Source organism: Telmatherina bonti, assembly GCF_933228915.1.
Source record: "Telmatherina bonti genome assembly, chromosome: 13".
In the NCBI taxonomy this organism is placed as follows: domain Eukaryota; kingdom Metazoa; phylum Chordata; class Actinopteri; order Atheriniformes; family Telmatherinidae; genus Telmatherina; species Telmatherina bonti.
The window spans coordinates 32,395,572-32,419,074 of NC_136611.1; the positions used below are offsets into that span (position 1 = coordinate 32,395,572).

Consider the following 23,503-nt stretch of genomic DNA (forward strand, 5'->3'; position numbering starts at 1 on the left):
CTTGACCAGAAAACAACTTGTTTCAATCTAGAGATTTTTCAGGACTTTTTTTGGGACAGCAGCGTAAAATACTTCTCTCAACTAAGACAACTTGACAAAGAATAAAAAAAATAGCATAATTGCACTAAAAGAAAAGCCATGGTATTTACAAACCGAAACATTTAGATAGTTCAGTGTCTGTAAAGGTAAAATAGTTAACTTTGATCCATATCATCTTTTCCTTAAAACTGCACTTGCAATACGTTTCCTTGTTTTACTAGGATATGCTGCATTAAAAAAAAAAAAACAAAGCAAGAGAAACTGTCAACATCAGAACAAAAAGTGTCTCTATTGTATAACTTTCAAATAATAGTGGCTTAGTGTAATAATGACCAAACCATTTGTTGTTGCTTTCTATGTACATTAATGCTACAGTAGTGGGTAGGGGAGGGGGGCTTCTCAAGGCACATTACTACAGATCATTTAGCTGCTACGGACTTTCAGTCTGATCTTAAAAACACATGCCAACTGATCATGAAGTGCAGAAATAAATAAACCAGAATAAAAACGTACAAAAAAACCCAAGATTTATTGAACTTGAAAATAGCATTATATTCCACTTAAACATTCATTATAAGTAAATACCTACAACATTACACTGAAATTATCACCAACCACATATAAAACCATGGATGCAGAGGATCAGTTCAAACAGAAGCAGCTCAATAACTAAAATAAAAGTAGTATTTGGAGTCTTCAAACTGAACAAAAGGCAAAGGCCATGCAGAAAAGAAATATCTAGTTACAAAAGCTGGTTTATTGGGACATTTTGGCTTTTTTTCATATTTGTAACTTAGACGTGTCTGTTATGTCTTGAAATGCTTTCACAGATATGATTAATCATTTCAGAGCTCTACAATTTTATTTTACCAATTTAAAAAAAAAACAAAAAAACAGCAAAATTACAAACAAATATCTGGATTCACCTCAGACAGTCGGACAGAGATCAAGCAGCACCACTTGGCATGTAGCCGGTGGGTGTCTCTTTACTGTCTGGCTATGCAAAGTATTATCTGTCTGCTGCTAAAGAGAAGCAAAGCTGATCAGTCTAATGAGACAAAGCATTTTTTAACCTGCAGGGGAAACATAAAATAAGTATCAGGAGCAAATCAAATTCTAAACCAGATTTATTTTGCAATCTGAGGAGTTGTGTGGGGTCCTAACATCTGCAGCTGAGCATAGAGAGACAAGGACTAATCCGAAGAAGGTGAACAACATCACTTCAAGTGTAGGCACTCGTGGCTCTTAAACAGTGCACAGCGACAGCAGTCGGAGAGAAGAGGTGGGAGAGACGGGAGGAGTTTTGAAGTTCACACCAGAAAAAAAGAAAAAGAGCTTTGTCCCAAAGCCAGGTTGTTCCTCTTGAAGACTTCTGGCTTCCAATTTTACAAAAAAAAGATCACAAAGAGATCAGAGAGATATGTTGGTAATGATGGTAGATGACTATACTAAATATTTCACAAAGAAAACAGAAAAAACACACAGAGTGAGGTGGGAAGTCTTTGGTGCTCAGTGCGACAGAAAACTGAACAGAACCATACAGCGTGTATGAGATCCAAAGAACTGTTGGCATCATTTCCCCATAAGTTCCAACTGTGGGTGTTAAAGACAACAGACATCAGAGAAGGAGTGTTGCATTACAACAGGAGCGAACTGTATGGCTATACATAAATCCTTCATTTTAGGTGAGGCTCCATCGGCCTTCTTGTAACACCAGCCCGCTGCTGATCCTCTCAACTCCCCTCTGACATGCGCCCCAAGGTGGACCCGTCAGCCGTCCTGAACCAGGCAGGTCTGGACTCTGCAGACACATCCACATACTGAAGAAGAGACTCCATCCAAAGCCCTCTTTGCCCGTGTTAATCAGTCTATCCCTCTACGATCAACATAACTCCATTAGTACTATATCAATAGATAGCGCTGAAATTCAAATATTCTACGTACCTTGTCAATTTTTAAAGAATAAACTAATAAAAGACAGAAAATCACAGCATAGATGCAGTTTTTTTAGCCTGAATGTATTCCAAGAAATGATATTTTCATTCAAACTGCACAGTAATCAGGGTCTCTGCTTGTTTGCATAAACATAACCAGTAAATTAGTAGGCTGCACGTGTGCATGAGCCTTTTCACAACCTAACTTTAGTGTTCCTTGAAGGCTTGAGGAACGTGTTTGAGTGGCTGAGGATGACTGGAGACAAAGTGCTGATAACCGATAAGGCCCAGCTCGGGGACCAACGGGCTGATGGCGCGGTTCGCCCACTGTGGCGGTCCGTTTCACTACAGGGGGTGTGGCTCAGAGAGACTGTTAGATCTCTCATTTCTTTTCATTCTTTGTTGGGAGTGTTGGAGCACTTGAGAGGTAAACGCTGATCTTCAGGAGGTTTTTGGACATCTGCTTCAGCTGAACGTGACCAGACCAGCCGGCGAGGGTCTGCCTTCTTGTGTTGGGATTGGTCGTAATCCAAGAAGACAGATGACGTAGAAAAATTGTCCTCAGAGGAGTTTCAGTAGTGAGAAGTCTTCGAGCAACACCACATGTCCTCCGAATTGCTAATTCTTTTATTTACTGCATGATGAAGCCTGGCTGAGGGGCCATGCGTGGTGGGGGCCTCTCCGGCAACGCAGGGGGGTACTGAGAGAGGTAGTGGCTGGGATATCCGGAGGAGACGTTTGGAAAGGGCTGGCCTGTTCTGGGAGGAATTGGTGGGTATGGTGAAGCCGAGTAGAAGACAGGAGACTGGGGGGTGGCGGTCGGAGGTGGGACTGGATTTAGGACAGGAGCAGGCTGGGATGGAGGAGGCGGTGGTTTCCTTCTGGGCTGGGCGACAGGAGAACAGTTGTCGCTGCCATCGCCAGCGAGGAGGGAGGCCGCCGTTGACACGTCCTGAGATCGGGAGGGAGGGAGCGATGCCTGGGGGAGCCGCTGGCCCTTCAGCACCATCTCCTGCAGCTTCTCAATCTTCACCCGCCGCAAGTGAGCCAGCTTCCTCTTGCTCTGATAGGCATCGATGAAGGCATCCAGGGTCATGTCACCATCCAGGAAAGAGTCGGCCATGTTCTGTTGGCAGAAGGACAAAGATGGGGAGTTTTAGAGAGACGTCCATCCTGCCTGATTCAACACAGAGTGGGGAGCCAGCATGAGTCAGGAAGATGGATATAGCGCCGAGGCAGAAGGACACCAACGAAGCCTGACTGGGGATTGCTTCCAAATGATTCATCTAATTAATCATCTCTACACTCGGTGCTTTTCAATAAAAATGTTTAAATTCATGAAACGTCTTTTCATTTTTCTACAAGTTTACTATCAGAGCAGGATTTAAGTGACTAAATGCATAGAAACTGTAAGAGGTCTGATGTATGAAACATCGACACCGTTACGATTACGTTGAGGTGTGAATTCTTAACTCCACCTGTTACCACTGGTTTGCATCCTGATGGAGACCAGCTGGCCAGTAAACGGCCAAACTGAAAGTCCAGAAACATCTCATGTCTTGTGTCGGGTCTTTGCTACATCTTTTATTCTTTCTAAAGACATCACTTTCAGATCCAGTTCCTCTGCAGTGGAAAGGCCTCCTCTTGTCCAGTTTCCCCATTTTATGTCTTTTCAGGACACGTTGCACAGCATGCTGGGAAATGGCACGTTTAAGTACTGTCTGCGAATCACAGCGTTGGTGCATTAAAGCTATTTTTTCTCAGACTAATGCTGTGATCTGTAGCGGCACTGACAAACACAAAGCATAAACAAACTGTGTGTTTATCACTTATTTAATGCAGTTTTCACTTCATTAAGCTTCAAAGCCATGAAACTTTAAGAAATTTGCTTTTTTTTTTAATCATTTCACATTTTCAGGTTCTACTTTTTTTTTTACCCTGATTTAGTTAAATAAATTAAAAGCACAGATTTTTTGTTAAACAACAAAACACTGTTGTCCTGAACAACAATGAACATTTTTTATCTTTCAGAATTAGACTGATTTTCAGTTTGCTTAAATGTATTGTAATTGTGTTGGTTGATTCATAAAGTTTATGATAACACCAATCCACCAGCAGAGCGGTTCATCTGGATTTGTTCTTTATGGAAAATGCTCAAATTACATTTCAGACAATCAATGTTCTTTATTGTCATTATTGTCATTGCACGACCACGGTGACCGTCCCAGGGTGCTGCTTGTACATAAGAATATAATAAAATATAAAAAGTGTAAAGTTATAAAACTATGGATAAGCGTAGCTGTAATGGGGACTTTCCTACGAACAGTAGCATCATTCATATGTATTGAAGGTTTGCAGTCACCGTGTTTAAAATGACGTCCAGAAGTCCAAGTCTGAAGAGGATCAGCTGGACCAGCAGTTGTATTTCTCATGTTCCTAAAGTACAGCTTTACTTAAACGACGGACTTCATTGGTGGGCTGATAGCTTGTTAGTAGGAATGCACCGATACCGATATCAGTATCAGTATCGGCTACATACCAAGCGTGTGTACTCCTACTTGGTATTAAGAAAAGCGTACAGATAACACAACCGATACCACACTAGTCAAGTCAGCGCAGATGTGTTTGATGACGTGCTTCGGACGGGTTTTAAAAGAAATAAATGCCTTGAACGTTAAAATGTGACATTTTTTGTTCCACTAAAAGCGAGATCTTTGTTTCAAAACCACACATTTCTAGTTGTATTTAGGTAAAATGTTCCAAATCAGAATAAAACCTGTTGAACTCGTTAGATCTGTAAAGTTATTATATTTGTATTGGTGAGGTAACTTCAGAAAGGATGAGTTATTTATTACAACGTAATGAAATGTTACACAGTTATAACAGCAATAATAACCATAGTCACAATAATGTTCACATAAACAGGTTTGGTATCGGCAAATATCGGTATCAGCAGATTTTCAAGTTTCAGATATCGGTATTGGATCGGTACTCCAGAAAAAAGTGGATCGGTGCGTCCCTACTTATAGAGCTGACTGGACATGCAGTCAGTGGGGGTCAAGATGAGAACAATGACGCCTCTGTAGGAGAGAAGGCCAACAACTAGAAAAGCAGGTACATGAATCAGTGACTCAGGTCATCCATGGAGAGAGCAGCAGAGTGCTTACCTCAGTCTCTTCCTCTATTTTAGCCCCTTCTGCCTGCAGCAGGGCCAGCAGAATATCCAGGGAGGTGTTTCCTGACTTGTGGTCTGTTAAATAACAAGCAGAGAAACAAACATTATTCTGCTGAGCCTGAACTAAGAGAAGGCATGTCTGTGTCTTCTTTTCTAGTCAGATTTAACAGTGTTTGACATGTAGACCGGTAGCACGACCACAGCAGCCTGTGCACCCAGTGGAAAGTGTTCAAATAAATCCAAGCAGGATGCAGAGTCATGCGCAACATCAATGTTTAACTAGTGTTAAAAGTCCTTATTTGCATATGACTGATGAAACTGAAGTAACTGCTCATGGGAAAGTCTGTTTCTGCACACAAACTGGTGTTTGAAGGATCTCACTGTTTTTAATCTTTAACTTCCAGCGCATATTAACTCTTGTAAAAAAAATAAAATATGCTTTTTATACATTTGTAACGTTCCAGCCGATCCCATCCTCGGCACAAACCTCAACACATTTCATTCCCTTAACTTCTGCTTAGATTTAAAAGCCAAAGTGTGAACACAGTGTGATCGATACTTAAACAGCAAAGCATGAGAAAGAAAAGCAACGTTGGGAATAACAGGTTGCGTAGAAGCTGAGGGGCAATTCGGAATCTGTCCATCACGGTCCTGGGACCGCCACATCCAAACGGCTGTGTGGATGTCTCGTGTGAACTTGTAAAACTGGACTAAGTCAACGCAAACTGCCTTGATGTCTCTGGGGAGGAACACAGTGTTGTTTGTGTGGCTTAAAGTCAACACCAGCTGGGGCTGGGACTGCACACAGTGTGATGATGAGGAGAATGACACAGCACCAGTCACTAATTTCCATTTCAAACTGTAAACTTAGGGACATTTCACCAGGCCACGACACAACGTAGTGTTGAGGCCTGGTTAATATGGCTACTCCTGATTTGTGTTGGGATTGGTAAACCTGATTTACCATTTGGGGCTTTCTGACATGGAGATACATCAACGCAGAAGCAGATTCATTCATAGACTGGTGCAGTGTAGACCAACCTGCCTTCTTTGGATGTGTGCCATTATCCCTTCCCCCAACACTCCCAGTGATGTTCTAATCCAGGGGTGTCAAACTCCAGTTTTTGAGGGCAGGTATCCGGCAGGTTTTTGTTGTTTCCCTCTACCAACGCAGCTGATTCTGATCGAATGCATCCCGCAGCTTCTTGTCAACCTGTTTTTAAGGTTTGATCAGGTGTGTTGGAGCATGGAGACAACAAAAACCTTCAGGATACCAGCCCTCGAGGACTGGAGTTTGACACCCGTGTTCTAATCTATTAGATGTATGTCACGCTTTTCTAGCTACTCATAATGTTGTACAATCTGTTACTCATTCATACATGATGATGGTAAACCACAGCGGCCTGGGGCAGACTGATGGAAACATGGCAGTCAATCCGTGCCAACGGCCTCTATGGCCACCTCCATATCAAATCAAATCAAACTTTATTTCTATAGCACTTTTCGTGCTTAACAACAATACAAAGTGCTTTACATAAAAAAAAAAAAATTTACATTAAAATAGGTAAAAAACACACATACACCCATTGTCTCCTTCCACCCACCCCCTATTAGCCCCTATAACAGTTAAAAGAAGATGAATGGCCAGGTACATTTGTACCATACCCCAGCGAGGTTGAAGGGTCTTGGCCAAGGACACAACGACAGTCTGACAGGGAGAGCGGGACTCGAGCTGCCTGAGCTACCTTACCTCTAACAAGATAGCATTTGTTCACTTTTACGTCCACTAGGCTGGATTAACAGGCTGTTTTACTGCTACAACAGAAGCTCCTCGCTGGAATGTTGGTTTGTCTCTATTTGTCATGTACGACTGCAGATACAAAGTCAGGAGAGAAGTTATTCATACTGAGCAGGACAAGAATATGCTTCAAGGTCTACAGAATATTCCAGATGCTGACCTGCTGACGGCACAACGGGAGAGCCATGGCACCATGGACAGGAGTACCAACTCATTTCACTGGACTTAAGCTGCAGCCTGACAGCCACACCGAGTTAAAAACAGGTTCAATTCCTGTTTAAGTCCCTAAATTCCTGCAACTTTTGCCTAAAATGTGTTTTTATGGATAAAAGATTTACAGACCAGCTATTGATATTGGACTAATTTTACTGGAGTCATGCTCCAGGACTGTTTTCTGTTGCAGTATCATCTGCTACCCGAGTAGCTTGAAAGATAAACTGTATTTGCAGCTGGTCCTAAATATCAGGGGTGGGAAATCGGAAAAAAATTAATATCAGGAACTTTTGCTTCACAATTTTAAAATAAATATTTTTGCTAAAAAAAATAAAAATAACAAATTTTTTTTTCCAAATAAAGTAATCTATTATAAAATTTTTTGTCATTTTTATTGTTTTTATAGATCTTTTTGTCTTCTTAGACATTATAGCAGCAGAATGATAGTCTGGCTACTGTGTTGTTTTATCCTAATTTTAATAAAGGAAAAATGTTTTGAACATTTTTTTTGTTTGTTTTTAGTCTACAAAAATCAGCAATACTGAAAAATCAGATGAATCACAATTTAAATCATATTGGCACCCAAAAAAATCTGACTCAAATCGGGACGAAAGAGTATCGTTATAACCCAATAAATATGCATTTGCTGAGTTATGATTATATCCTACGATGGTATAAATCATCCAAATCTCAGGAATCTTAGATTTCTGATGGTGAACAAGATGTGTAGATACTTAAAAGGGAAGACTTAGTAAAATCCATATTAATATAACATGTCCCATCCAGAGTAAAAAAAAACAAAACAAAAAAAAACATGATAAATTATAACCATCAAGACACGTCAAGGATTAGAGTCAGTTCAAAGTGTGTAGTTCTCCAGTCTGTACGGTCATTAATCACCTGTCTTCACTTAAATAAAGCCAGTTTAAAAAGATAAATATGTGCTGACAGTTTGTGGAAAGCAAAAGAAACAAAACGAGAAACCAAATCTAATGATGACATAAAGATATGTATGTACATATTGCAAAGCTAACTTCTCCTCCACCCGCTTTTTAATTAGATGCAGTGTGTCTTCAGCTCCACTTGGGGCGTCTCCCAGCTGTGTGAACACGTGCCTCGTGTCAAATTACAGCCGGCGATGCTGCTTAGCACCAAGTATGAGTACAAGGAACAGGTTAGACACATACTGAGGAAGCTGATAAGTTATCTCCAGATAAAGTGGATTTAGATCATTATTTCCATCCAAAGTAATGTTTTCTTTACACAGAACCATTTTTTTGTCTTTACCAGATTAAAATGATCTATTTATATTCAAAATTCCCCTCACGCTCCTCTATTTTACACCAATCTGTTTCTACAGGATCACGGATACATATGGGGACTAACTTTGTTCAAATCCACAAATTACGCAACAACATCCTGAAGACAACCTGTGAAGGAACAACAACTACAGTTTTAATCAGTAAAGGCAAAAGGACGGATCATAAAATGCCACTAGTTTCTGGGAAGGCCGTACAAAGTGTGACCGATAATGGAGGCTGTGTCAGACACACCTTGTTAATGTAATGCTTGAGTGCTAAGCTAAGCTAAATTCCTGTAAAACAGCAGTGGAGGGTGAGATTAATAAAAATCCAGATGAATTTCAAATGGTTTTAGTTGTGAACACAAAAATGCACCAAAACCACTAATGGCGGGTTTAAAACAGCGGCTGGGTTCATGAAAGCGAGACATTTACCATCAAGCCTGTTCAACTGGTTGTCAGAGTCCATATGATCAAGTTCAGGAACGCTTTACTGATTAACTTAAAAGCAGCACGCCGGCCTTTTTCATGTCTCTAAATGAAGCTTATAACAAACAATCTTTTCTGTGAACATCTGCATATAAATCTCCTCAACTAAAGGATTAAGATTAAATTTACTATTCTCGGATACTTATGTGTGAATTGTTGGACTCAATTCTGAACCCACAGATGTAAATCCTTTTCCAGGTTTAACCTTTTCCAGTCTCTAAGCCAGGATCATGACAAAGTGCACTCTGCGGCACTCCTTCCACACAAAGCTGTGATTCTCTGGGTGCACGCAGTCCAGGCCTGGACATCATGAGATGGCCATTTAGTAAATAAAACCACATCAACTTTGGCTGTTTTTTGGGCCGACCAATGTCCTCTCTCTCTTCCATGATCCCTGCTTACCAGTGTCATTGTGCACCACTCCCTCCCACCCACTGAAGCTGGGATACACAACTTGCCTGGCAGCACAATGATCCACTGAAGCAGGGGGACGTGGTTCTGTTTGAAGGCAGGGAGCTGTCATTTTTTTATCCTAGGAAACTACTGGACAGTAAAAAGCAATGTCCAGTTTCCTCGACAACGGGATGGGAAGGGGGTGGAGCTGACTGTCCAAATGTATGCAAACAAAACAAGCAACCTTTTTGAATCTTTCATCTGGGTCAAACAGCTACTTTTCTCTCAGCTCCAAGCATGACTGTCCTTGCCCAGCTGCTCAACAGCAAATCCACAACTAGGACGGCTAGTGCATGGAAGGCGGGGGGCAGGGGGACACTGGGTAACCTACATTTCACAAAAGCCAGAGCTTGCTGTCATTAAAAAAATAAAAAAATTTTTAAAAAAACCCATGCTGCATTAGTGTGCTGAGAGCTGCAGTCCAGAAGGAGTTAGCAGTGTTTGAATGTTGCCTCACATCACAAAGACCGTCTTTAACACCTTAAAACCAGCAGTAAGCAGACGAAGCAGGAGGGAAGGAGGCGAAGTCAAACTTATTAACGTAGCAAAAAAGTGAATGGCTGGCATGCTATTTTGAGAGAGTTGCTTGGCAACCACTGCATCAACAAGGGCACAAGCATTGTCTCTCTGTCTTCTTTGCACACTAGGACAAGTCAACTCGTGTCTGGGAAGGATTTTACCTCCATGTGAGGCTTTTATGATCCAGTGAAGGAGATCTAAATCAGATCTGGAATGTGCTCAACCAGAACCTAACTCTATTACAGCTGCAGTAACATGAAAAACAGGACCTGTGGTAATGAGGCTGCTGCAGTGTGTGATGGGAAATGAGAGAACTGGTCAAGCAGGTCTCTTCAGCATGTAGTGACGCAGAGAATAAACAATGAGGAGATGGAAAAAGAAAAAAGGAACTGCAACTCATGCTGACTTCCCGTAATTAGAGGTGATATTTTAGAAAGGTTCCCTCTCAAAGTGCAGCGACCTGAGGTCACTGCATCATCTGAAGGAATTATATAATACAAGGCTGCAAACACATGTTATTAGATGAAAACATTAACATGAAGACAATGAGATCACACAAAATCTAAAACTAGATGACTTTAGAAAGAAAACTGACAGCTATATTAAACAATTTGGTCATTTCACGATGCAGAGTTTATTGAGTCCGCAGAGACGCTGTAATAAGGCCTCGTCTCACTGCAGGCATGCTGTTCTGGACAAGTTCAAGTCCAGAAATCTGCTGCTCGAGTCCTCACGAAGACCAAGAAAGCGGATCATATAACTCCAGTCCTCAGGTCTTTACATTAGTTTCCTGACTAAAGGATTGGATGGTACATTCAGATTTATCTGGTTTATTATAAACCAACCAACCAGATCCCCCAGGTCATCAGGGTCACGTCTACTTTCTGTTCCCAGAGTCAGGAGGCAGCATCCAGGAAAACTGCAGGTCTGCTGAAACTCTCAGCTGTTATAAATCAAGTTTAAAGACTTTATTTGCTTATTTTTTATCAAAACAACTGCTAATTTCTCACGTTAACTTTTATTTCTTGTATTTTATATGATTATTATTATAATACAAAACACAACAACAAAATAATACAAAATATAAAAGGATTTATGTGTATTATTATTATTATTATTATTATTATTTATCTTATTCTTATCTCATTTCTTATTCTTATTCCTGAATTTCCCCCTGGGGATGAATAAAGTATCTATCCATCTATCTATCTATATTTATATATATCTATCATCCATCTCTTTTGTCTTTAAATTATTTAATTTCTTTTATAAGTTGGTTTTGTTTTACGCTTTAATGCCTCCTCTGCACCCTGCTGCATTGCTTTTAATATTTTATTAATCACGCTGAATATCCTTGCACATGAAATTTGCTATATAAATAAACTTGCCTTATTTTTTTTCAATTAGTCCCTTATTAGTAAAGATAGATTAAAACTGTTGAATGTCCTTTATTGTGACATCTTCATTTCAATAATGCCAAAAAAATTAATATACTATAAGCTGACTTGTTGATTGGAGCTTCAGACTGTCAGGAACGGACGGCGTGAGACACAGCTGATGTTTTATACTCTTCAGAAATGGATGGACCATAGATTGACACCTAAAGCTGAGCTTTGTTAGCTGTAAACCCACTCAAATCACATATAAAAGTCTTAAAAAAAAAACTATTAATGAAATGGGCCACCCCGTTGGCTTATAGGATCAAAGATCTGCTCATCCTGGTGGACGTGGTGAAAGGTCTCCAGTTCAGATTTTACATTTGTTCATCTCCATCTATGTTTCTAGTCTCTACTTAACCGATAAATGATCCAACATCATCATTTGTAACCAGATTATACTAAAATGTTCAGAAGTCGTGAATGAAATGCATGAAGCTATACATCAATCAAACATGGCAATCACATCCCAACGACTGAAGCTTGTAGAATAAAACTACAACAACAGTGGTTGTGTTCGAGAAAATGATCTATGTATAATAAACTGTTTAAAGATTTTCCCTCTTTTTTTTGTCAAAGTATCAGTTCAAGATGACTTCATGGCTAAGTGTGTTCAAATTTCTGGTGTAACATTAAAAATTTAAGACCTTGTGATAAAGTGATCAATAAAAAATGGTTCTCGGTGTCTTGTAGCCTCACAGCTGCTGTACCTAAAGTGGACTTGCGAAGCTGATAAGACTCGAAGCTCTCCTGAAGACAACCGTAGCGCTTGGTGAGCTGCTCTTTCTTGTGATCCAGCCTTGGTTGCAGGGCGAGGTTTTGCTCGGCCAGGTTTCTGTTGTTGGCCAGTGTCTTCTCCTTGCTCTGCTGGACCTCTTGCATCTACAAGGAAACACAAAAGCATATCTGTAATATATGTAATACCATTCTGTTTGCTGAGATCAGCTTTGTTAACAGAAAAAAGTAGCTTCATCTGTGCATGTTTTCACACCACTCCCTTAAACCTCTATGTGCATTTAAACAAAAGCTTAACCATAGTTACGTATGAGCTGCTCAAACGACACGTTGTCTTTCTACAAATTCCTCATCTACAAAAACCTCCATCGCAGTTCAGAAACTCATTTTTTCAGTGTTTATTTACAGTTTTACTTCATTAATTTCTTCAAAGTACATGAAGTCCAATAAGATAATCTTCCTACTTCTAAAGTATTTTACTACCATTTGTAGCTCCAGTTTTCTGAATGAGCAGAGCAAAGGCAGCACATACACTCATGAACTTCATGATGAATACTTTCTATTTATGTAGTGCTCATTCACTTGAAGCATCATAGAGCACTTATCATATATAAAAACATACAGTGGAAGCAGCTCTATGTAGTTTTATGTGGAAAGAAGAGTGCAAACTATACAAATGCCCAAATAGCGGACGCTAAAAATGCTGGATACAAACCATAGACCGTATATGAAAGAAATAATTTTTAAAAAAAAGCCTCCGGCAGTTAAAAGTGAAGCCGATGCGAAAGTGCATAAAACTGCAGTTCCCCCTTCGTCCACTAGGGACTCAAAAACAAAGCAAATCCCCATAGACTCCCATGTTAAAAAGACCAACTTCATAGCAGAAATAAACATGTTTATAGCCTGGTTCAAAAATCCATTTTCAGTTTAATAGGTCAGGTTTACTTTCATGACAACTGTGGGGGGAGTGAATTTTTTCTAACTCGCCCGTATTAAAGTTATTTAATCTCAAAATTTGGCATATTTACAGGCATTTCCTTTTGATTGACAGGTACCAATCTCCTGCTTCAAGTCAGAAGAACGTAGAACAACCGCGGTTTTTAGTCGGTTAACAATGTGACTTAGCTTTAGCCCGCTTACCTCCGTTAGCTGGTTAGCTCCTGTTATCTCGGGGTTAGCTCAGTTAGCTCTTAGCTACAGAAAGCTCAGGGGTCACTCGATTTCAATTATCCACCATGACGTTCACAGCCCCCCTCTCAGCTCCACCTCTTTGCCCATATTTATATTTTCCAGGGCGAGGTGACACACATGCCCCTGCCAAGATGGCGATGGTAGGAACCGCCCACAAGCTTCAATTCAGCTCTTCAGAAACATATAGGTGACGTCACGGAGGCTCCGTCCATCTTTTTATATACAGTCTATGATACAAACACAGACCTTTCAAACCATGCAGAAATATGGCATCAGGAACACAAGTCAAGCTAAAGTTTAGTAAAAGTTGGCCTTAAGATTAAAGATTGGCGGTCCTATGAGAAAAAGACTTTATTCGTCATTGGTCAAAGAGAAAGCAGCAAGCGGTTCAGGCATGCTGGTTTTTGTCCTTTTTATACTGCAGAACTGCTGAATCCTACATGTTCCCCACTCAAGAGCACATTTCATTAACCTTTCAAGGTTTTACGTGGACACTTTGTTTTCAAACCCCTAGTTGGAAATTAAAAAAAAGTCTGAACTGAAGCAACCTTGACAGATTTTAAATGAAAGTTTGGACAAACGTTCGGCATTTACATCCCCAGCCGTTTCAAAAGCCGAGAGGTGTTATGAGTGAAGACGAGTGAGGAGTGGCACTTTGGAGCAAATCTGAACTGAAATGATGACGACAAGTGGGAAGAGCAACGGTGTGAACGCTGGAGGACTAAAGAAAGAAAATAGTCTCCTGACTCATTTCACACGTTCAGCCAACACATCATATGTGCAAACATAACCAAGGCTGGGAGAGGAAATGCAGGGAAACTGCAGAGTAAAAATACACAACAGCGTAGGTAATGGTTATGAAACAGTTTCTAAAAGCGCTGTTTAGTGGTCGGACCGAAAGGGACACGTGTCAAAATTCAGGATTTCTCACATTTCGTACAATTACATCCTGAGGTTACCAGCCTGCCAAATGAAACTGGCTCATTCATGACAGCCCACAGAAGCAGCAGCAGACCCTTATATAGCATCAACTCCTGCAGGCCTGTTCTGTCAGACCAAACACATAACAGTTTACTGGGAGAAATGCTCCCGACTGCTCCCTTCTCCCCATAAAGCCTGAAACAATCACATGAAATATAGGTTAAGCACTCGCCTCCATGGACCACAAGCAAAAATTTTAGAGTTGGTGTAACAAAACAACTGTAACAAAGTGGAGACACATTTTTTTTTAATCACTGATACTTTTTTTTTCTCAGAGAGCAGTTATATTTCCTTTCTTCCTTCCTTTGAGCAACCACAAACCATTTTTCTTTTCACTAAAATGGCAGCCTGTAGTATCTATTTTTTTTCTCTTTCCTCTTGAGCAAACACAAAAAGAAACAAAAAGACTTTCTCACTTGACTAAAACGACAGTTTTAACCAGGTCAGAAACAGACTGATGAACTCTGAAGCCCTAATCTGGCTGGAGAACTTAGATACTCAACAAATAAAGGATCTACGTACATGAAGCAGATCCTTGTTTTTTTTTTTCTTTGATCAAGGACAACTAACCACAACAATAAGACATTCGACAACACCAGTTATCGGTTCATGCAGGCTTGCCAGCAGACAACCAATTACAATCATTCCTGACAGGCTGAAAAACAACAAAGCTTCTGCAGCTAAAGGTTGATCAATGGTTACATGATGTTTTTTAATTTGGAATTAACGTATTATCCTACAAGTTTACATAAAAAATAATAATTCTGAATGAAGGTTTACTTGAAACACGTCCTTACTTAATTCCTCTTTAGAGCGGCGAGTTGGGAAAGGTTCTGATTGGACAGACGTCTACCGGAAATAAACAAAGTTGGCTCCATGATTCGAGAGGGTCTTGGCTGCAGACTGGAGAATGAGGCGGGGCTGGATGTCAGACCCCGCCCCCTCAACATTTTGATTGGATCATGTTTCTCCTTCCCTCTAAATGGCCACTGCTAACCCTAACACTGACCACGCCCATTTTACATACGACCACGCCCATTTGACATCCAACTCCGCCCAATTTCAAACCCCGCCCCATTCTCCAGGCTGCCACTAGGGGTTATTGCCTGCTTCTTGTCTTTTCAGTCGTAACTTGTAAAAACTACATAATAAGTACCAGTTTCGCCACTATTTTTACTATAAATTAGAGGTACCAGCTCAACACGAGCATACCACTTCACTTTTTGCAGCAACTGAGAAGGAGAAGAAAGATAGGCCACCGAACACGCGAGGCAAAACAACACGCATCGAGCCATCGAGCATGCACAGAACGACCAGAAATTACTTAGAGCGGAATTAAGGTTTACATGACAGAGGAATTAAATAGTTCGGAATTAAAATGCGAATAAACCAGACACTTACATCAGAATTAAGTTTAATTCCACTTAAGAATTAAGTGTTGACATGGTTGTTTTTCATCACTTTAAAGCGGAATTAACTTTAATTCAGAATTAAACGTATTAAAACTCCCATGTAAACGTAGCAAATGTGAAAACCTGGATGCACTGAAAACAAATTCTCAACACTGTCATTTGCATTATTCAAAACACACCATGTCCTGTAGTTAGTGTGTGTTTCACAAAAAACTGAGAAGATTATCGGCTACAGGAAAGCATGAGTCCTCCGGTGATGACTTGTATTGGCATACTACATCTGTATAATCAGTACTGTACTTCCTGCAATCTCACATTTCTCTCCATTCCTTTCGACACCCGCTCCCCTTTGTTCCCATCCACAGCGCTGTAAAGAAGCTACTTCACAGAGAGTTCATGTTTGGCCCAGACATGTCTCCACTTGGCCGATACTTTTCCATTCATCCCACAATCTTATGACTAACTTCAGTCAACCTCTGATGTGTCACTGCACTTAAGGAGTCCCTCCCTTTCTGCAACCTGTGGGACGAAGAAAACGAAACTAGGGTAACATCGATAGGGTGTGGATCAGAAACGGTAGGAACAACACAAAAGGCCATTTCACTGTACTGCGCCCAGTCATATGGCTGTAATGACAACACACTGTATTCTCGCAGCTCCTTCCAGCTGCACTGCCTGTGGTTACACACAGTAGCTTACACTGTAGTTCATCACATCTATGAATAGAGACATTTACTATGTTTTCAACTGCAAGTCCTCGCTGCGGCAAAATGAGCTGAAATTAGCGTGTTGGAAAGAAAATGTCCCAGTACCATGACAACACACACAAGACAAATTCCTGTGCCCCGACAATGGCTGTTTGATTAAGCTAGCAAGGAAATGAGGTGTTAAGCGTCCTCTCAAGATTTATAAGATTTCACTATTAAAGTAAAGTAATAAAAAGGGCGCATGGTGGGAAAGTTGTACCAAACATGAGGATCTGCTGGGGCGGATTCAGCAGCAGGACATCAGGGTAGATTAAAGGCCAAAGAGCATTTTTGGAAGGAGCAACGGCATGAGAAATAATTAGAAGCACAAATCCTGTATAAAATGCTAATCTGAAGCCGTCCCCTTTGATATGCCAAATATCTGTCTGTGGTTAAACCCTTTCCAGAGAGTACTGCTGGGTATGGAGAAACTGAGGCTTTGTCAGACGCTCATCATGACAGGGCAGGTTTATCATACAAAACAGGTTCAAGTCCATTAGGAAATACAAGTTCCTCGTGCTGGTATGGGGCCATGGTTGGTTATGAGCCAAAGAGAAAACAACTGTTGGAAAACTTTTGGAAATTTGCCAGGCTGACTCATGTATTGTCTCCAAGCAAAACCTTGATTCTGACTATGATGTAATCCAGTGAATTCAGTGTCAAGCTTTGAGCCACAAACTACTTGTTTAAATACCAGTTCTGTTAAAATGTACAATTCCAGCTTGGTGAACGGAGTATATTAACAATCATAACTGAGGATGCCAACTTCAGTTTTTTCTCCATATCTACCTGTGTTAAACAGTCTGTCTTAAACTGGTGTATAATCTGAGTTTAGACATGACATATTCTCACACAACCTGGAAGCCTTTACTTTCAATACATTTTTTCTGAAAATGATATTGTGTTAGCTTATGAAAAATGCCTTCTCCTTCATAAACATCACAGAGCATAGACTGGATTGTGTTGTCTGGGGAAGGAGGAGGTTTGCAGAAAACTGCTGTAAACTGGGAACCTTTAAGTGTTAAAACTTAAACAAAGCTTGTTCCTGCTCAGTGTTAACCATTAGTAGCCATATTGTTGTTAAGATTACATATTAAGCATTACATGCTTAGTGAAGACTGAACCGTTTCCGTAAGCGTGTGTTGGAAATGCACAACAAAGGCTTGGGGAGGAGGGAAAAAAAAAAAGCAGTGACCGAGAAAAAGCAGTGAGAAGCGAACATTGTGCCACAATGCCGTGTGGATTAACGTACCTCGTCCATGTCCTGCACCATTTTAGTGAGGTTATCATCGTCCTCCAGAAATTCGTTGAGCTGAGTCATCGTGTAAGCGCTGAACTTGTTGGAAAAACTGGACATTTTAGCTGTTGTTGTGTGTTCCTGCTCGTCTGAGCACCCCCTTCTAGCCTCGCAGATTGTGACAGCTGACTGTGCTTCCCGTACAGGAAGTAGATAGGATACAGGCCCCGTGGTGCCTTCACGTGCTGCCAGAAAATGGGAAATTACCACTACAAGTCGTATTTTTTTTTTAGGTTCTGTGTGATTATCAAGGCTTTGCACTGGTTCCACAGTCTTTTAAAGCCAGGATTATATATATATATATATATATATATATATATATATATATATATATATATATATATATATATATATATATATATATATATATATATATATATATATATATATATATATTGAGCGACCCCTTCTGTTCTTACTTTACCTAAAAAGAGCTATAATTACCAGTGAATTTTAAAGTGGTCTTAATCCATTTATTACCTCAATTTTCCCATAATAAAAGTATTCAAATCAGGTGTCATTGGTAGCCTTTTGAACAAATCAACATGTTTTAAAACATTATAACAATGAAAAATATAAGAAAAAGTGTGTTTTATGCACGATCACCATTGTGGGATAAAGTGAGAGTAGAGGTGCTTTTTGCCTAAAGATAAAGATCATAATAGCCTAATATTGTTTCTTTATTGTTATGTAACTTGCAACATTATTGCACTTGTGGAACTCTTAAAACTGTACTGTTGTACAATATAAATTGTAGGGGTGGGAAAATCAAATCAAAAACTCGACGATCTGGATTTTTTTGCTTCACAATTTTAAAATAGATTTTTTTCTAATTTTTTCTATATGTAATTTTTTAAAATAATTAAATATAATCATTTTTATAGTTTTTATAGATCTTTTGACGGGTCTTCTTGGGCATTATAGCAGCAGAATGATGGTCTGGCTACTGTGTTGAAAAATAATAAGCAAAAAGAAAGTTTTATAAATTTTTTTGTTTGTTTTTAATCTACAAAAATCTGCAATATCAAAGAATTGTGAGGATTGCAATTTAAATCGAATCGGCACCCAAAAACATCGGAATTCAATCTAATCGGGCCAAAAGTGTACCCTGCCTTTCGCCCAAAGCCAGCTGGGATAGGCTCCAGCTTCTCCGCAACCCTGAATTGGATTAAGCAGTTTAGAAAATGAATGAATATATGTGGATATATACAAATACGTGTATATATATATATATATATATATATATATATATATATATATATATATATATATATACACAAATATGTGTGTACCTAAATACAATGTACTATCCTACCGGTCAGTATTGTGACCATGAACATGTTTACTCATTCTGCAAACACAACTAACAAATTTGAGTAAATGCAGTAACATAAATTGTTACTAGACACCATAAAGATCAAGATCAATGTATGTTCACCAATATGTAAAACTCTTCTCTGTGAGGTTTGAGGCAGCCCTCCTCCCCTCAAGGTACAACCAGGAAGTAAACAGGTCTGGTCATGTGACAGTTCACACTAAACACTAGATTATTTCATAATTGACTGAAAAGGAGTTAAAAAAAATTACCCAGAAATTTTTTAGAGCTCTATAAACTTTGTACACTAAGCTTTTTATGGTCACTATTGTGACCAGTGGGTTGAAATGTATTGAGCATTAATTCTAATGGGTTCCTTAAAGGTCTTTCTTTGGATTTTAACTTCTTTTCCACTCTGCATAATTCAGACCTTGTATCTCACCTTTGAGGAATGCCTTGTTTTGTTTGGTTAGGTACACAACACTGACCTGTGAGTCATTCAAGCACAAAAACGCTCCTGACTCAAGGGACGACCCACTGTTTCCACACTAAACAAACGATCCAATGAATAATAAGAATTGCAGGCCTCCCTTATTTGTTTGTGTCTGTAAACATCCTAAAAATAACAGACATAAATGGCAACTGTCATCACAACAAAGTCCTTACCAAAGACCTTGTTGGGATAACAACAAATCCTCTCATTGTTAGTTTTTCTTTTTTTACAATAAAAAATATTTATAACAAAGTCTAAAAGTATTTTTAAAGTAATGGGTATATGTAATTCACAAGGGATATAAATAGCATATTTATTACAGCAAGGTGCAATATTTCTTCATTTACAGAACAATTACATAATGCATATGTAGAATCATTAAATTACATATCTTATAGCTGGAGATCACAGATCTTACAGCTTTCAATCCTACAAACACAACTCTTGTTTTATGCTCCTTCCACCATGTTTAAGGGAAATCAAAAACAATACAATCTAAACAAATATTCAAGCATTCCCGTATTTGTGATATGAAAACCAAAACCTGAAGAAGATAACATAAATTTAATCTAAAATGAGATGTATAATAAGGTTAAAAAAGGCATAAATACATCAACAGTAAAGCAACATATTGCCTAGTCCTACAGCAGATACAAGTGCAAGAGACAATTTATTCAAGTTTGCAGAAGAACCACTTTTTTGTGTTGATTCTGTGATGTTAGCATAATAACGCCTTTTCCTTTGTGAGTGGACATAATTATTTAAAGAAATTCCATTTTAAATCAATCACAATCCTAGAAATGAGTGTTTTTCGAGGTGCAAATTCTTTTCTCTATTGACACGCAACAGAATTCAGTCTGAGAAACTGGCACACATTCAGCTGTCCGGTCATATTTTCACACATTGCGTTTCATTCTCAGTACCGCACATTGATCTCAGATTCGCTGCCACTGCTGCTGCTTTGTCTTTTCCGCCGCCGTCTTTTATCAGAACTCTGGAGGTTTTCAGATGAGTTGAGGACCTCTGCTCCAGTCTCGATGCCCAGGACCTGCCTCTGCACCAGCTTGCAGTAGAGTCCGGCGCTTGCCATCAGCTGACTGTGACTGCCCTGTTCAGCCACATGACCCTTGTCAATCACAATTATGTTGTCAGCTTTCTCCACTGTACTGAGCCGGTGGGCAATCACCATCACTGTGTGCTCGTGTATTATGTTGTTCAAAGCTTGCTGAACCTGTGAAATGACATGCATTGCATTTAGCATCTTCTGAACACTAAATGTCTTTTGACTTTGGTAAATATGACAGTTAATATAAATCATATAATATTAAACTAAAACTGTCAAAAACAACTGCAGTTCTTTACAAAATCAAAGGTTTATTAGACAGTAAAGCTTTGTATATTGTATATAACGCATTGTTCATTCTGTATGTGACATATTGCATTAAAGAATGGGGAAATAGATACAAAACAGTTACACAGCCATCATTTGTTTAGCAGAAAAGAGCCATTAGGATCATTACTGGAAGCAATTACAGAGATTCATCAAATCCATTATTTGTGCACTATAAACTGTAGAAATATTATAACATTTTACTTGTATTGTTTAAAGCAAACAAAAATCTGTTGCCAGAAAATATGCAGAGAATATCCATAAAGAGAGAAAGTCATTATTCATTTAAAACTGTGGGTATTTTCAGGAAACTGTATTTTAGGACTACATTAAAGGAGCAATGTATGAAAGGAGTCAGTTTGTGGAATAATTTGGACCAAAAAATGAAAGAATTAGCATCAAAATTTCTGTTTAAAATGAAAAATAAAGAAATTTTTATTAAACAGATATTATGAATAATGTGAAATTTACACAATGTCCAGTGTTGTAAGAAATGCTTAAAAATGAATGGTAAACTGGGAGACAAAAGAAAATTATGTTTATTCTGTGGGATGTCATGTTCCTGATTAAGTTCTGAAGCTTTCTTATTATTTTGTATAAATTTTGGTTTGTTTGATTATATACCATACTGGTGTTTGGGTGAAAAGGGGGAAGATAATATAAGATTTGACTCCTGCTGCTTCTTATTTCATTCAAATTTAACTTGAAGATATGTTCAAATTTTAAAATATGTTTTGATTTATTGAATTAATTGAATTAAATAAAAGAAAAAAAAAAGTTCACTTACAATGTGTTCACTTTCTGCATCCAGAGCGCTGGTGGCTTCATCCAGGATGAGAACACGTGGGTTGCGGATGAGAGCTCGTGCAATCGCCACTCTTTGTTTCTGTCCGCCAGACAACTGTGTTCCCTTCTCACCAACATCTTGGAAAAAACGACATAATATGCAACTTTTTCAGCTGAGTCCCTTTACCGTAATAGAGCTACACACACGTCCCAGCTTACATAATATACAGTATCAAGTCTCTTCCGTATAAACCCATCTAATACTTACTCGTGTCATAGCCTTTAGGCAGGGTGGTGATAAAATCATGAGCATTAGCCTTGGTGGCAGCCTGCACAACAGCCTCCATGGACACGTCTGTGAGTCCATAAGCAATGTTTTCCTTAACCGTCCGGGCAAACAGCACTGGTTCTTGGCCCACCAAAGCCACCTGCAGACACAAGACAACAAATGTCTTTCAACAATGACTTCATTCTCTGATTCAGAGCTGAGTTCGCATCCAAAGCTTGGTATATCATATTCTTCTGTGGTAAAGAGCTCCTTTGTTGCCCATGAAGCACAACTGGAAGCTGTATTGTCGCAATGGGTGGCGTGCTCTTTCATAACAAGTAATATGAGTATTGTAGTTTATTTTGAGTCAGAATTTCATGCCACACCCTGTGGTCATAAACACTTAGATAATCTATTAACCCCTTTAGGACCAGAAGCACACTGTAAACATGGAAACTCGTATTCCCAAATGTTGTAGAAATAAATTCCAGCAGAAAATAAAAACTTAAAACGCCTGCATTTATAAAATGTGGAAATTCTGTATATTAAAGAATGCATTTATATCGGACAGATTTTCATTATGTATGATATGTTTGGATTTACGTGCTGCAAAGAAGAAAACAGGAAAAAGACATAAATTCAGCTTTTAAAGCTGGGGTAGCTAATCTTGCTCAGAGACATGTTCCTCTGGGTGAAGCGGTTCATCGTCCTGATAGTAGTCTATACATTCTGTAATCATGAACAATAAGAAATATAGTTAGACCCCTCAGTTTACTGTAAATCTGTAAAAACTGATCAATCCAAACATTCAGACCGAACTGAAGTTGTTCATTTCTTATATTTCTTAAGCCTCTTCTCTCGGCTCCCCTCCTCCCCCTCCAGCAGCACATACCTGACAGCCACACCCTGCATATAAACAGCGTGTTAGGATGAAAATACAAAGTAGTGAAGAAGAAACTCGGAATGCAAACATGGCTGAGAAAATGCAGGAAGGATTTCCCGACCCGGCTCGGTTTATTTGCCTCCTCCTGCTAAACAGCCAAGAAAGAGATAATTGTTGGTGGAAACAACCTGCGATCTAGAAAAACTAAAAAAAATCTAAACTAGAAAAGTTAAAAATAAAAAAAGCAAGAAGAGGAGGAGCAAGAAAAGGAGGAGCAAGAAAAGGAGGAGCAAGAAGAGGAAGAGCAAGAAGAGGAAGAGGAAGAGCAAGAAGAGGAAGAGCAAAAAGAAGAAGAGGAAGAGCAAGAAGAGGAAGAGGAAGAAGAGGAGCAAGTTTAAAACAAACTAGAAAAACACTCGGAGACGCAAACCTCCACCACGGCCTTTAAAAGGTTCCTGGATCCAAACGGTGATCTGGATCACCACTAAAATTAAATCAGTTCTTCCTTTTCACGTTTCCAACAACTCCTGAAAATTTAGTTAAAATCCGTCCATAACTTTTTTATTTATCTTTAACACAAACAGATAAACGTCGGTAAAAACATAAGCTTGTTGGCAGAGGTAAGAAAAAAGCCTCGGATCACAAAAGGA

At 39.2% G+C, this 23,503-nt stretch overlaps 2 protein-coding genes across 2 annotated transcripts in view; both read right to left on the minus strand.

Annotated features, from left to right (window-relative positions):
- Nucleotides 1-680: 680 nt before the first annotated feature.
- vps37ba (VPS37B subunit of ESCRT-I a) lies at nt 681-17,806 on the minus strand. Its single transcript, XM_079252103.1, has 4 exons — nt 17,674-17,806; nt 12,067-12,238; nt 5,141-5,223; nt 681-3,099 (listed from the first exon to the last, which is right to left on the minus strand). The coding sequence occupies exons 1-4, from the start codon at nt 17,776-17,778 to the stop codon at nt 2,605-2,607; spliced, it is 855 nt and encodes a 284-aa protein (XP_079108229.1). The 5' UTR covers nt 17,779-17,806; the 3' UTR covers nt 681-2,604.
- Nucleotides 17,807-19,960: 2,154 nt separating this feature from the next.
- The window catches only part of abcb9 (ATP-binding cassette, sub-family B (MDR/TAP), member 9), an 11,481-nt gene continuing 7,938 nt past the window's right edge, over nt 19,961-23,503 (minus strand). The window contains exons 9-11 of the mRNA XM_079251010.1: nt 21,971-22,130; nt 21,704-21,840; nt 19,961-20,757 (exon numbers count right to left, since the gene is read on the minus strand). Coding sequence (XP_079107136.1) covers nt 20,443-20,757; nt 21,704-21,840; nt 21,971-22,130 — 612 coding nt within the window. The 3' untranslated portion in view covers nt 19,961-20,442. The remainder of the gene's footprint in view (nt 20,758-21,703; nt 21,841-21,970; nt 22,131-23,503) is intronic.